The 14,697-nt window shown below is 46.0% G+C and overlaps 1 protein-coding gene across 2 annotated transcripts; it reads right to left on the reverse strand.

Moving 5' to 3' along the window:
- Positions 1-573: 573 nt before the first annotated feature.
- HEYL (hes related family bHLH transcription factor with YRPW motif like) lies at positions 574-10,878 on the reverse strand. Of its 2 annotated transcripts, XM_083453376.1 has the most exons (5): positions 8,547-10,878; positions 7,656-7,710; positions 6,640-6,723; positions 4,439-4,520; positions 579-3,395 (listed from the first exon to the last, which is right to left on the reverse strand). In XM_083453376.1, the coding sequence occupies exons 1-5, from the start codon at positions 8,654-8,656 to the stop codon at positions 2,647-2,649; spliced, it is 1,080 nt and encodes a 359-aa protein (XP_083309502.1). In that variant the 5' UTR covers positions 8,657-10,878; the 3' UTR covers positions 579-2,646. The 2 variants fall into 2 exon arrangements, with proteins under 2 accessions (XP_083309503.1, XP_083309502.1); XM_083453377.1 differs by lacking the exon at positions 7,656-7,710 and having other exon boundaries at positions 574-3,395; positions 8,547-8,651.
- Positions 10,879-14,697: the final 3,819 nt, after the last annotated feature.

Below are 14,697 nucleotides of genomic sequence, written 5' to 3' on the forward strand. Positions count from 1 at the left end.
CGTTTCTCCCTCACACTCGTCGCGCCAAATCACGTAGTTCCTTAAGGATGCTGAAAATTGTAGCTCTGTGAGGGGGAAACTACAGTTCCCAGGTGGCTGAGTGCGGGGTGCAGCATGAAATGTATGGTGTTGCGACAGATGCACATCCAGTACACATTTAAAGCGCGTTACTTCCCCGCAAAGAATTCTGGGAACTGTAGTTTGGGTATTGTAGCTTTGTGAGAGGTGAAATACAGTCTCCAGGATTCTTTGGGGGAAGTGGTGTAATTTGATGTGTGGTGTACCTCTCTCTCCTCATATATTAATCTCACTCTCACTCAAACACCCCACTCCTCATTCATATGCATCCTTCTGTCAGAAAAACATGGTCCATGATTTGGCATTGAAAGGACAGGGGGGGGCAAGCAAGGAGGGGAGAATTGTGTGCCACTAATCTCAGTATTATTGCTGCTCAGAATATTTATAACCCACTTTCTATCCAAAGATTTCAGGACTAGATTTTTTCCTGAAGCAGCTGATGACATAATGCATTTGTTCTTATCTGTTGTGTTTATTGTATTGAAATAGAAGCTGTCAGTATTTTGTGGGAGAGACTCAAGCACATATCAGAAATTTAGGTTAGCACAATTAAAGTGGATTAAACTGATGTGTTGGCTTAGTACAAATAACCCACCAAAACAAAGGTCAGGGGTTAGGAAAAGGACAGAGAAATACACGGATAAATATGAGTTGGGCAAATGATTAACAGGAAGTATCCCATAAATCAGGATAAATTCAAAATAAATGCTCATTGTTGTATAACCTCCCATCAAACAAATCAGAACAAATGCTCAGTGAAGTCTGGACATAATCTAACCTCTGTATAGGTTTTGTGTAAGCAAATCAGGATAAATGCTGAATAAATGGGTCATCTTGAGGAGCTCAACCTCATTTTAATCTCCAACATTTCCAGGCCTTTCATGGCTTTGCCAACAGGAGACAAATTGTAGGCTGTGTACATTTTTCGAAGAGCCAAAACGATCCTGTGATTCCACTGTGCATATCACACTTAGGCATAATGTAGCTGGCATCATCCTGTTAACTTACAATGGCAAAGCCAGAAACAAAGTATAGCCTGTGTGAGTGGAAGCCATGGCTCAATGGGCCCACTGTCACTCTGTGTAGACAAGATTGACCTAGACTTGAGATGTAGCAGCTCCCTCTGCCCCCCCAAGAACAGACAGAGCAGCATTGACAGCCATTCCCACAGCATCCCCAGCAGGGCAACACCCCCCAAACACAATGTCACGCCCCAGTGATGTTCTGGATATCACCTATGCAAAGGTGGTGCCAATGAAATCACAGCAGCAGCAAAGGATGCCTATGATGTTGCCTTGCCCAGTGAACACTCCTTCAACACACACCAAGATGCCAGGCAGAGGAGTGCCTTTCCCCTAACACAACCTCCCTAGTTAAGAAGAGGGGAGGGTGACAAAAGAACCACCTGTAGCCAGAACACTCTGGGTGACCCCTTATAGAGAACATCTCAAGTTCCTTGCACAGTCATGCAGCAGCCCAGTAACGGGCACCCATTTGCCAGGCAGGCAGCAAAGGAGGCTCCAAGATCCCAGTCAAAGCAGCAGCCAGCCAGCCTCCTGGCCCAATGGGTAGGAGGCCTGCAGAGAGGAAGCCTCCCCTTCGACATAATAGCACTCCACAAAGCAAGCTCATCACAGGCAATTGTAGGAGCTGCCTTAACCCTGATAATGCCTTTTGCTTACCAGTATAGAGGTGAAAGAAGGGGGTGCGAGTATGTGTAGAAACTAGCATACTGTACAAAGGTAAAATTGACTTTCATTGCTCCACCCACTTTTGCCTCTGGACCCACCCACCATGCCCTTGAAAGGTGTCCCAAAGTGATCTCAGGGCTTAAAACGTTTGCCCACCGCTGCTGAAGAGGGAGAAGATGCAGAAGGGGAGCTATGAAAGCAGTGAACACCATTTCCTCCCTCTCCCCCTGTGTGTGTGTTGCTCCAAAAAATTAGAGGGAAGTACATCAGCTGAACCAAGCAAAAGGCAAACAACAGTATTATTTTTTACTGGAAGTACAGCAGCAGATGGTGACTTTTTGCTATTACAGTGCCACAACAGCATGCTCAGCCTCTAACAAGCATGAAAAAGGAAAAGGGTTTATAAAGCTGAAACAGTGCAGATTGTCCAAGCACTACCCACTCTATGTTCCTGTCCTCTTGACACTTGCATGCATATGGCCCAGAGAGCACTCCCAGTCCCAGCAGCAATGAAGGCATGGTAGTCAGGAGGAAAGAGCATTTTCCTTATATAGTGGTACCTCGGGTTACAGACGCTTCAGGTTACAGATGCTTCAGGTTACAGACTCTGCTAACCCAGAAATAGTACCTCGGGTTAAGAACTTTGCTTCAGGATAAGAACAGAAATTGTGCGGTGGCGGCGCAGCGGCAGCGGGAGGCCCCATTAGCTAAAGTGGAACCACAGGTTAAGAACAGTTTCAGGTTAAGAACAGACCTCCAGAACAAATTAAGTTCTTAACCCGAGGTACCACTGTATAGACTGTGTCCACAACATAATCAACAAATTGCCAGGAAAGGTTCTTCTAATGTATGCAAAAAGCAGGACTGAGGGTTGAGTTCAGCTTCCCTTTTTGATTTTATTCAAGAGAAGGCTGCTGAAAATCTCTCTCTCTCTGGGGGTGAGGGGAGGATCACAAAGGTCCATAGTCCAGGAATGGGAGAGCCTAGCAGCTTTCCCGTTTTTGATTCCTGGTCCTTGAGCAGAAGCGTTCAGAACTGGACGTGGTGGAGGCATGTAAACTGGTGCTGCTGGACTGTGAGCCAAAGAGGAGGAGGATGAAGAGAAGAGAAGGCCTGCAAACTGGCTGCTCCTGAGGGCCGCTGCCTCCCTCGGCCTCTCACTGGATGCACTACTGGGGGTGGCTCTTGTCATCAGTGGGTGATGCTTACTCTGTTGGGGTGATGCAGTTCTGCTAAACAAGGTGTTAGAGCAGACTGATGTGAGAGAATTTGGAATTTGGCAAATGGGTGTTCCTCCCAGCATGGGGCCCAGATAGATTCCTGACGAAGCAGCCAGGACAGCCAAGCCAGGGTTGTTCTCCCTCCTGAGGAGATGGACTTGGGGGGAAGAAGGAGCTAGAGATTTATGGAAAAGCCACCAAGGCCAGGACTGGAAGGGCAAGAGGGAGGATGTTGCTCTAGGAGGAGTTTCCATTTCAGCCACACAGTTGTTCAGGTGGGAGAGGAGCCGTAGCTGGATAGAATTGGTGCCGCTCTGCTCCTTGATGGTGCCCAGGTATCTCACTACTTCTGTAAAGCACTGATGAAAACCGATCGTCCTGTAATCGACTGCCAGCACTCGAGCATCTAGTGTTTTGAAAATAAAAACAGATACGCAGCCATTACTTCCCTCAGCAGGACACACATGACTTTGATGCTTTCTGAAATGGGATTTGGAGTGCAATCCTGACCAGCTAATGCACTTTGCAAGAGAGTTTAAGGCACATATGTTGCCTCCTGAAGGTACTTTCTGTCAGGAGATGCCAGTTGAAATGGACTGGCAAAGTCAAACACAATGTGGCATCATCTGTGCAGTTAGCAACCATTATCTGATTAAATGTTGAAAAAGAGGGCCAGGCAGATGCAGCAGCAGGTCTCCCAGTACAATCAGGACTCTGGCTACAGCAGGATGGAGGTGCAGGGGGACTTTAACCCTTTGCCACACACACTCTGTAAATCTGTTCAGGCAATTGCTTATTGGGGTCACGTCTAGTTTGACCTCAGACCACAATAGAGTGAGATTAGTGCTGGGGAGCCATTTACACAAAGCATAGCTCTACATGCTAACTTCTATGGTTGACTGAAGACATTTTGTGGCCCCTGAGGCAGAGCAGCAAATGCAGACACACGCCCCACACCCCAGTCAAGGAGCAAAGTGCTCCCAGACATGCCCAGAACTGGCTTTAAAGGAACATTTTCTTTTATGTCAGAAGGTAGCCAGAACATAATCCATGCTACTATGCTGCTTGCCTCATCTTCCTGCAGGGCCAAAGATAGGGGACTTCAAAGTCCAAAAAACTGGAGTTGGATATTTGCTATGAGGCCCAATACATCCTCTGGGTTTTTACATGCTTTATCTCCTCTTTTTTGATGTATTTGATATACCCATGTGGAGTTACTTGTAACCTATAATCGAAAGATCATTGGAGAGGTTTAGGCAGAATGGGGAGAGGGAGGAGAGCTGCTTCTGCTGCCGCCACCCTCCAGCTTCTGCCACCTGAGACAGCTACACTGCTTTGCCTAATGGTAGGGCTGGCACTGCTAATTACAGCAGCAGCATCTGACTGGCCTCCATACATAACATAACTTGGATGGCAAAGACCTGAGCAGAGTCAGGTGTTTTTTTTTACCTGTGTCTCCAATGGCACGAAGCATTTTTAAGTGATCTACCGTCATCTGCAAGATCTCTGCTTTCTCCATTTTGGAAGAGCCCTGTTCATTGGAAAAAAGAGGACTCCCATTATATGAACACAGATTGTAATGTGTGATAGTGGCTGCTTCCAGAGCACTAGTACTATGCAGAGGGATCCATGCACATACCAGAAATTTAGATGTGCCTTGGGATTTGCTGGGGTTATACATAAATAATATTGTGTGCATATATGTATAGCAGAGTAATTAAGGTAAAATTAATATGTGAGATTTATGTAGGTAAGCATATTAGATGAATTAGATGTGTTTGGTTGGGAGGGGAAAGAGCATGCTTGGAATATTGGAAGTGAGAGGTGATGGGATAAGGGCTTGAAGGGGAGTTCCAAAATGTGTACCTGGCAGCTGGGAGTTTACAGCTGTTAGCTGGTATGAGAAGTGGAGGTATCTGGATGATGGCTGGGTTAGTTTGATAAAGGAGGGTCAGCATTGTTATTCCTTATTGTATTATATGAGCCTAAGTAACCAAAAACTGAACATACATTTATATATACTGAGTGATCATAAAGCCTTTGATTATACCTTTAAAAAATAAATTATAGCTTCATACACACATGTCTCTTTACTGGGCGATGCTAGAGGTGAGAAATATTCAGATACTTGGTATTGTGATGGCAGCAGAAATAAAGGGAGTTGATAGAAATACCCATCAGAAAGCCAGCTCAGGTGGTCATGTGATCCAGGGTAGTTGAGGAGAATCTAAGGGTAGTGTCAGGAAACCACATATGGCGGGGGGGGGGGAGCGGGGCATGGCATGAGGTGCACAACTTAAGTTGATTAAAGTGTGCTATTGCCCTAGTGCAGTGATGGCCAAACTTGGCCCTGCAGCTATTTTGGGACTACAATTCCCATCATCCCTGACCACTGGTCCTGTTAGCTAGGGATGATGGGAGTTGTAGTCCCAAAACAGCTAGAGGGCCAAGTTTGGCCATCACTGCCCTAGTGCAACTTATATATATATTTAATGCATTTATATCCCACCTTGTTCTCCGAGCAGCTCAAGGTGGCAATTTTGACTCTCTCCCTCTCTATTTTATCCCCCAAGAATCCTGTAAGGTTAGGCTACCGGCCCACAGTCACCCAATGAGCTTTATGATGGCCAAGTGGGGATTTGAATCCAGGTCTCTCCAAGGTCCTAGTCTAACCACTCTAACCACTACACCACAATGGCTATCTTAATTTCTTTCTTTTTTCTAAAAAGAGGACTTACTGCTGTTCGGGAATATTAATACTGTAGTTATGTTCACACTGCCATTTACTCTGCCATTAAGAGCCAACTCTAAGGGGCTGAGGTCCCTTCAGCCCCCCCCCAAATATTTGACCCCTCCCCTCAAGTTGATGGGCATTGTCATTCAAATAGTGTGCGTGCACCACGTCTTGTGATCAGTTATGTGGGGTGGGACTTAACTGGGCCTCTTCAATATTTTATTCAACTTGGCACCCCCACACTCTGCCCATATCCCTTGGGCTCCCACTGCTAAGCTTCGAAACCACATTCCCACAACATTAGCCAGAATCCATAAGAAACATTTAGTTTATCGACAAATACCACTGTTTGATGTGTTTTTTCTCTCTCAAAGCAGCTTCGATCCAATAGGAAAACATACATGATCATCACTTTGTACTTAGGAATGCTGTGAATATTTGAGACTGCCATTGCCTATGAATGGATTGAACATCCATACGCAGATGAAAGCTTAATGAATGCAACCAAAAAGGTCATGCACATTGGGTTGAAGACATCTCCCCTCTCTCTCTCTGAAGTACACAACGTCATGCCAATGCAGCTTGAACTGCAGCAGGACAACTTCACTGCGTTTTAAGCCACTAATATGACCATACCAAAAGCGATGGGGAAATGCACTGCAAAGTGTGCGGTGGACAATTCTTTAATGTAAATATGTATAACCAACACACAAGCAAATCAGAATGAAAGCGGCATGAATGCTCATTGTTGTATAACCTCCCTGCAAACCAATCAGAACAAATGCTCAATGAAGACCGGACATAGTCTAACCTCCACATAAGCTGTGTGCAAGCAAATCAGAATGAATGTATTCTGGAGGAGACTGATGTCAGCACTTGGGGGAGGGGCAGGAATTTGACAGGGAGATGCACTTACCTGCTTCTCAAAGGCAGTGGGAACCAAACGCCGTAGTTCAGATAGGCTGCTGTTAATGCGGTCCCTGCGCCGTTTCTCGATTATCTGTAAGGGCATCATGGAAAAGGACAACTCTGCATCATTCATTTGCATCATGCACTTCATTGAAGAGGCTGCAACTCTCTGGACACTAACCCAGGAGTAAGCCTCACGGAAGTGAGTAGACACTTACTTTTGAGTAGACATTAAGTAGGCCTTAAGTTTTTGATGTCTACATTAAGTTCAGAATTCATTTTAAAATTACATCATTTTTAAAAAGAGAAATTCACTGTTGCTGAAACTCAAAAAAGAAATACAAACACTTAAAAATATAAAAATGTTTTAAAATTAAAAATCAATAAATCATCCATCTTTATCCACTCCGTTTCATGTTTAATCTCAGAAGAACTTTGTGTGTAACCACCCAACTATTTGCAAGCCACTTTTGAAGGCAAACCATTCCAAGACAGAAATGTAGAAACAATTCAGTACAGCCACATAATTAATTAGTAGAACAGCAGCACAATAAACGCCAGCACCAGATCACTCTGGCCAATCGTCCTTAGGGCCCACTTAAAACCCTGAAGTGAGGAAGCCAGTTGAAGTTCTCAAGAGAGGGCATTCCAAATATGTGGGAGGCGAGCCTGAAAAGGGTGCCTGGCCATGTAGAGAGCTCCGAGGCAGCAATTTACTCCCCCACTTCAGCAAGTCCTAGGGATGGAGGACCATAAACAGAAATTGAGGTCTGGCAATTCTGATCAAACAGTGGATGGTCTTGGGACCTGGGTCTGAATTGCCCCTTCTCCATATGTGGACTCCTGGGAGGTTTTTTAGAAAGTCGTTATATTTCAGCCAGTTTCCTCATTGTAAAATCTAAATGATAGCAGCCTACCCCACTGGTTGCTGTGAGGGCTAAGGAATGCAAGTTATTTTGCAAATAAAAACCATTCTAAAAAAAGAATAAAAATAAATCAGGTTTTAGATCATACAGCACTCACCCCTCTCCGCTTCTTTCTTGCTTGTACATGAAAGATCCTTGTGGGGGATGGCGAACTGAGAAACAACATCAACAGATCCGGTGAGAAGCATTTGTGGCTTTAGCACTTTTTGACTAGACTACGATTCCATGCATTGTATTGGGCTGCCCTTAAATACTGCTTAGAACAGGGTAGTCCAACCCGCAGCCTTTTTTGTTAACGAAGGCGTATACATCTGTTTGTGTATTAAATTTGTTTAATAGTTAAATATATTGTGTATTTAATTACATATATTTAATTAAATGTATTAATTGTGTATATTCAATAATATGAAATATACTACATAACTTTAATTTACGATATGGAAATTTAATTCAGTGTGGGGCCCGCAAGTTGTGTGTCAAAGTACTCTTGCGGCCCACTTGGTATGAAAAGATGCACAGCCCTGACTTGGAAGCTGCTGCTAGGCCATGAGAGTTGATTTGGTGGTCCAAAATTTGAATGGAGTGTGGCCCTAAATCAGCTTGCATGAGGATATATCTTCCGCTCAATGGTAGGAGAATTAGGAATCTCACACAAGCTGAAATGAAAAAACTTGGTACTCCCATCTGAGTTCAGAAGTCAATACTCGCCATTTGCCCCTGAACGGGAAATGAAAGACCCTCATGCAAATAAGTTTCCCATCAGTGCCAAGTGTTATAAGGAAAAAAATCCTATAACACAAGGAAAGCAAAATCTATGAACAGCTCCGTGTTAGAGAGCGTGTTTGCTGAAGCTGCCTCTAGCGGCTTCCCTCTACCAGCTTCCTTCCTGGGCAATTGGGCATGGACCATTCAGTGGTACCAGACCTCCTGGCTCCAAATGATGCAGTTCCATCCATTTGGCATCCTCACCATGGAGGTGTCCCCTTACCTGCTGCATTCTTCCTCCTCCTCTTTTCCCGCCACAATGGGTGCATGATCCAAGCCTGTGTCCAACAAGTGCTGGCCCTCCTCCTCCTCCTCCCAGCAGCGTCTCTTCATACTGAGGCACCTGAACAGTGGACAAACATCCTTCTCCTTACTCTGCCCGGAGCAGGCAGAAGGACATAGGCCACCACTTCCCTTTCCCTCCTCCAAGGGGCACAGGGAGGTGCTAAGATCTTCCCTCTTCAAGACATAAAGAAATGGGCTCTTCTTTCTCCCCCACTCAGAGATTTCGCCTCTCCTGCCTTTTCTCAGCACATCTTTAACCTTCCTGCATGGTAAGTGAAGTTGCTCCCTCCCAGGGGTGAGAGATTACTGGCTTGCTCTTGCTTTCCCCCCTCTCCTCTTGATGGTGGAAATCCCAGGAGGCGGGGGGGGGGGGGGGGGAATCTTCCTGTAAAAGAGCAGCCTGTGTGAATTGCCTCTCCATCCCTCCCTCGGCCTCCACTGATTGGTCTCAGCTGCAGTTTAAAGGATCAGTGACCATCCTGGCAGCAGAAAACCGTGGGAAAGAGGCGAGACTGATAAAGCCCTGAGTTGTTTCAGGAAAGGAAGGAAAGAAAGAAATGGGCGTGGGGTGAGGGTGGGAGTGGGGGTGGAAGAGAGAGACCTGGCACATCACGTCTCTGCAACTCTGCTGGACTGGAGGCTGAATAATTTTTTTAAAAGATTTTTCAAGGCTCTTGGCTGCAGGAGAACACTTTCTTCAAAGGACTATTGACCAGGATCAGTTAGAGAGCACAAACAGAAGGCCCCAAGGTGGTGGAGCTATTAGGGCTTAAGGGGAGAGAGTACTTTCCTAACCACACCGAAGGATCTCAGGGCCAGCAGCAGCCCACACAACAATCATAAGCTACAAAGCACCAAGAATGGAAATAAACCCTGCACAATCTTAAACATGTATCCCAGGATCCTCAGCAGCATTTCAAAGGACTCTGGGACGCACCTTTCAGCAAGGGGCATAGGAAGCTGGCTTCTGGACCAGTCAGACCCACTGGTCCATCAGTGTTGTCTACACTGACTGGCAGCAGCCCGCCAGGTGTTCCCTCCCAGCCCAACCTGCAGATGCTAAGGGACCTTTTGCATGCAAGGCAGGGCTGTACCACCGGGGGGGGGGGGGGGAGCAGTTTGGCAACTAACTGCAGCTGAAACTGAAACGCTGAAGAGCCACTGACAGTCAAAATAGACAATACAGTACTGAACTAAATGAGTCAGTGGTCTGTCTCAGTATAAAACAGCTTCTGTTGTTACTCTTTCATTTTTGCCTTTGGTAAAGAAACATGGCAGGCTTTATTTTGTTTCAAAAATGTGTTTCTCTAGAGGCAGCAGTGGGACAACAGGATAAGGTGTGTGTCCACCACTGGAAACAAAACTTCTCTCCAAAAGCACTTCCTGCTTCCTTAAAAAACATTACCTGTCTCCAGCTGGATACTAACAAAAACTCATTCCCCGAGAAACATGGTGCACTTTATATGATTGATCCCATTATCATGGCACATTTTCCTTTTTTTGGACAGAAACAGAACTGCTCTCCACTGCCAGCAGCCCTCCCCATTTCTGGGCTTTCTCTGAACTTTTGTCATGTCAGCTCAATTACAGCGCAATTGGTTACATGTTGTCTCTAGGATTACTCTGTGTTATGAGTGCAGCAGAGACCGCAAAGTGACTTAACTCCTTTATAATCAAATCCACATTCCTGCCTGCCAGAGCTCCCAGCCTGCAATGTGGTCAGAAGCCCTCTATGTGACAAGCAACCCCGCTCCTGGATTAGCTCGTATTTGTAATGATATGAAACAGATACTGCTCTGAATTTACTCACACTTCAATTGCAATGGAGACCACAGAGGAGAATGAATGAGAATTATTAATGGCCTGATAAGGAGGTGCCCGGTTAAATTAAAGATGCTGTCAATTGGATTAAATGAGAGGAAAGAGACAGAGATATTCTAGTAGATGAAGCACACTTTCTACATCATAGGAGCCAACTTCTGGGGGCAGTGGGGGCTTCGGCCCCCTCAATAAAATATTTGAGGGGGCTGGGTCCCCACAAAGTTGATGGGCATTGCCATTTAAATGGTGTGTGTGCGCACCGTGTCATGTGATTGATCATGCGAGACGGGGCTTACCTGCCCCCTCCCCATATTTTACTCAAGTTGGCACCTCTGTTTGACATTTTCCCCAAGATGATAAAGGTTCTGGAAGCTGAGTCCTATGAGGAACAGTTGAGGTAGTTGGGTATGTTTAGCCCAGAAAAGAGGAAACTAATATGAGATATAATGTTGTTGGTTAGTCATTTAGTCATATCCAACTCTTCATGAACCAGAGCACTCCAGGCACTCCTGTCTTCCACTGCCTCCCGCAGCTTGGTCAAACTCATGCTGGTAGCTTCAAGAACACTGTCCAACCATCTTGTCCTCTGGCGTCCCCTTCTCCTTGTGCCCTCCATCTTTCCCAACATCAGGGTCTTTTCCAGGGAGTCTTCTCTTCTTATGAGGTAGCCAAAGTATTGGAGCCTCAACTTCACGATCTGTCCTTCTAGTGAGCACCCAGTCCTGATTTCCTTCAGAATGGATAGGTTTGATCTTCTTGCAGTCCATGGGACTCTCAAGCGTCTCCTCCAGCACCATAATTCAAAAGCATCAATTCTTCGGCCTTCAGCCTTCTTTATGGTCCAGCTCTCACTTCCATACATCACTACTGGGTATATAATATATATAACAGCCATCTTCAAATATCTGAAGGGCTTCTGCATAGAAAACAGTTTTCCATTTGCCCCACAGCTTTTCCCTGAAAATACGTTCTTTACCTCTGAATTGGAACAAACAGCAATCTGTGAAAATCTGATTGCCATTTGCTCTGATTCAGCAGTAAAACACCGGTTTACCTGGGGAAAGCAGCAGAAGCGGGGGGGGGGGGGGACTGTTGGGGCTTGGACCTGAAAAGCCCAGACCAGAGCCTAGAAACATGGCACAAAAGTGAGGATGAGCCCCTGCATGCAAACACACACACAGTCCTGACAGGAAGCCTCCCTTCATTTCCTGTCCTTATCGCTAGCTCTTTTCATTTTCTCATGAAAGTTTAAGGACAGGAATAACACTTAAATCCGTTCTTCTTGAACTTTACCAAACGGCACCAGATCCTTCTGCCTCTCTTTCTGGTGGTTCAGCAGCGCCCTCTTGTGGCACCTGTTTGGATTTTCTAATTCAGGTCTGCTAGCTGACAGCGTGGGTGGTGCTGTGGTCTAAACCACTGAGCCTAGGGCTTGCTGATCAGAAGGTCGGTGGTTTGAATCCCCACAACAGGGTGAGCTCTCGTTGCTCGGTCCCTGTTCCTGCTAACCTAGCAGTTTGAAAGCACGTCAAAGTGCAAGTAGATAAATAGGTACCGCTCCGGTGGCAAGGTAAACGGTGTTTCCATGCGCTGCTCTGGTTCGCCAGAAGCGGCTTAGTCATGCTGGCCACATGACCCGGAAGCTGTACACCAGCTCCCTCGGCCAATAAAACAAGATGAGTGTCGCAACCCCAGAGTCGTCCGCAACTGGACCTAACGGTCAGGGGTCCCTTTACCTTTAGCTGACATATGCAGGTAACTCACATCTTTTGCAGGGGTTACGCTCCAGGTATGGTATGCATATGTAAAAACATGTATATTTGGACCACCTGCTTCAGAGGAAGTTGTTCCATACATTTACAACTACATTTGGACCAGAATACAATATGGTGCCTTAAACCCTTGAGAGTCGTTCAACCATCAACTGGGAGGCTGACTTCCACTGCCAGTTTCAGGAACAGGAGAGTCCTCAGGCAAGAGGTCTCAGCAAGGAACACAGAGCTGGCAAGCTGAGAATTCATTCCAACTGCATCTGATCTTTTTGGCTGTTTTATGTAGACTGAAAAAGATGGATCTGCTGGGACAGCCCTGGCCCCTTTGCTAATCTCAGCAAAAGCCTGACCTCACCACTGTAGGGCTGCTTTGGGCAAATGCCAAATGGAGGATTCCAGTGGTGCCCTGGGTAGGTGCTGCAGACTCTGAGCTTTCATTTTAAAAGAAAGAGTGTTGTCCCCCAAGAAGGCAGCTGAATAAATCACTACAGTGGTACCTCGGGTTAAGAACTTAATTCATTCTGGAGGTCCGTTCTTAACCTGAAGCTGTTCTTAACCTGAGGTACCACTTTAGCTAATGGGGTCTCCTGCTGCCGCCGCGCCACCGCTGCATGATTTCTGTTCTCATCCTGAAGCAAAGTTCTTAACCCAAGGTTCTATTTCTGGGTTAGCGGAGTCTGTAACCTGAAGCGTCTGTAACCTGAAGTGTCTGTAACCCAAGGTACCACTGTAATGGATGTAGAATTATTGTGGGTTTATACAGTCCAATAGTCCTGCCTTGAAGGGAAATAAAGCATTAACTTTTGGTGGCTTTAAACTGCCTTCTTTTTTTAAGTTCCACAGTTTTCATGTTAATTATTCACTACCTGGATTTTAATTTTTTAATATTTGCATGCCCAGAGTACTTTGGGCATTTCTGTAAAAGGAAGAGTCCTTAAATCATACATTCTGTACCAATAAAGCAATTTAATGTTAACAGCAGTGTATTGAAAAGAAGAGGTTGAGTCCTCTCTTGAGCTTTAAACAGAATATCAGATGGCAGGGGCACCCACAGGAGGCTCTCCAGTGAAGGATTTGAAGCATGGGTCACCAACGTGGTGCCCACCAGCGCACATTCACCTGCAGAGGTCTTCCCTGGTGCCCGCGACTATCATCGCCCTCACCTCTCCCTGTTGAAATTAGGCTGAAAATAAGCCTTTTGTTGTAGCCAATCTAAGGCATTTTTCCAAGCCAAATTGCAGTGCGGCAGGAGACAAGTACAGGAAGGCCTACCAGTGGGGGGTGGCCCATGAGGGCAAATGGGGCACTGCCCCTCTAACCTCAGTCTTCCCTCTGCCAGAGCCCACCTGGCCTGACTTCTCACTTGCAACCTGTCTAGAGGGTGGCAGTGCCTGTTGGCTTCCTCCTCCTTATTCTCAGCTTTGCCCCTTGCAGGGAGGTGAATGGGGACAAAGTTAGTTATCTGTGTAAATACGTTTCCTTGCTTTGGAAAAGGAGGTCTTTCCTTGCAGTCTCATGTTGTAAAGCCTTTTCTGATGCTCCCATGGCAAAGGCATGGATCATGTCATCTATAAATAGTGGGCACTGTCACAGGAATGCGATGCCTGGCAGAGGCTTCCAGTGATCTTGCAAGAGATGCAAGCCAAGGCTGCCCTTGCCTTCCTGGTGCTGTGCCATCTTTCATCCTGCAGAGTTCCCACCATCTGCCAGTCTCCTTCAGATGCTCTTTCCCCAAAGCAGCACAGCCAGGCCTCTTTTTCTTCTTCCTGGTGCAATGGGGCTGCTGGCATGCCAGTCTCCTTGCTTCACAATACTGGAACAACCTGTGGAGAACTGTGGTTCTCAGGCATCTACCTTCAGCAAACCCCTTGCATCCTGCCCAACATTTCATAGGCAAAATGTTTCCCCTAATACAAGCATTTTTGTAAATATTGTTTAAAGAACTGCATCACAAAATTCATATGTGAATCTTGAAGAACAGCTGTATTTTGGTTCTCATGCGGTTTTGGGAAGTGAAATTTTGATATATTGATTAAATGCACACTGAATGGGATTTCTCCTCCATCTCTAGTCTGGCCACACCCACTTTTGGCCAGACTCAACTTTGGAGGGTTAGTCCTTTGGCGAAAAAGTCTGGCCACCCTTGTTGTAGTATTTATTTCCAGCTATTTTGGGGTCTTAATGGAGAGTGGTCGTTCCTTAGAGCAGTGGTGGCCAAACATTTTTCAAAGAGGGCCAGATTTGATGAAGTGAAGGGCCGTGAGGGCCGACCAAAGGGCCAACCAAAGTTAACCTTTTTTTTAAGGATTTTACCCCAGGAAATAAACTGCCACAGGGGCCAGATTAGGCCCCCAAAACAGACTTTGGACATAGCTGCCTTAGAGCATATCCGGAGTGCAGAGGGGATGGATCATGGTAGCTAGGCTGTCTTTCAGGGCAGCGTGTCTTCCTTCGCTGGTCTTCTCTGTGAAGATTATGAGGAGGAACCTTGGGGTG

Source organism: Podarcis tiliguerta, assembly GCF_965153285.1.
Source record: "Podarcis tiliguerta genome assembly, chromosome: 8".
NCBI classification, from domain to species: domain Eukaryota; kingdom Metazoa; phylum Chordata; class Lepidosauria; order Squamata; family Lacertidae; genus Podarcis; species Podarcis tiliguerta.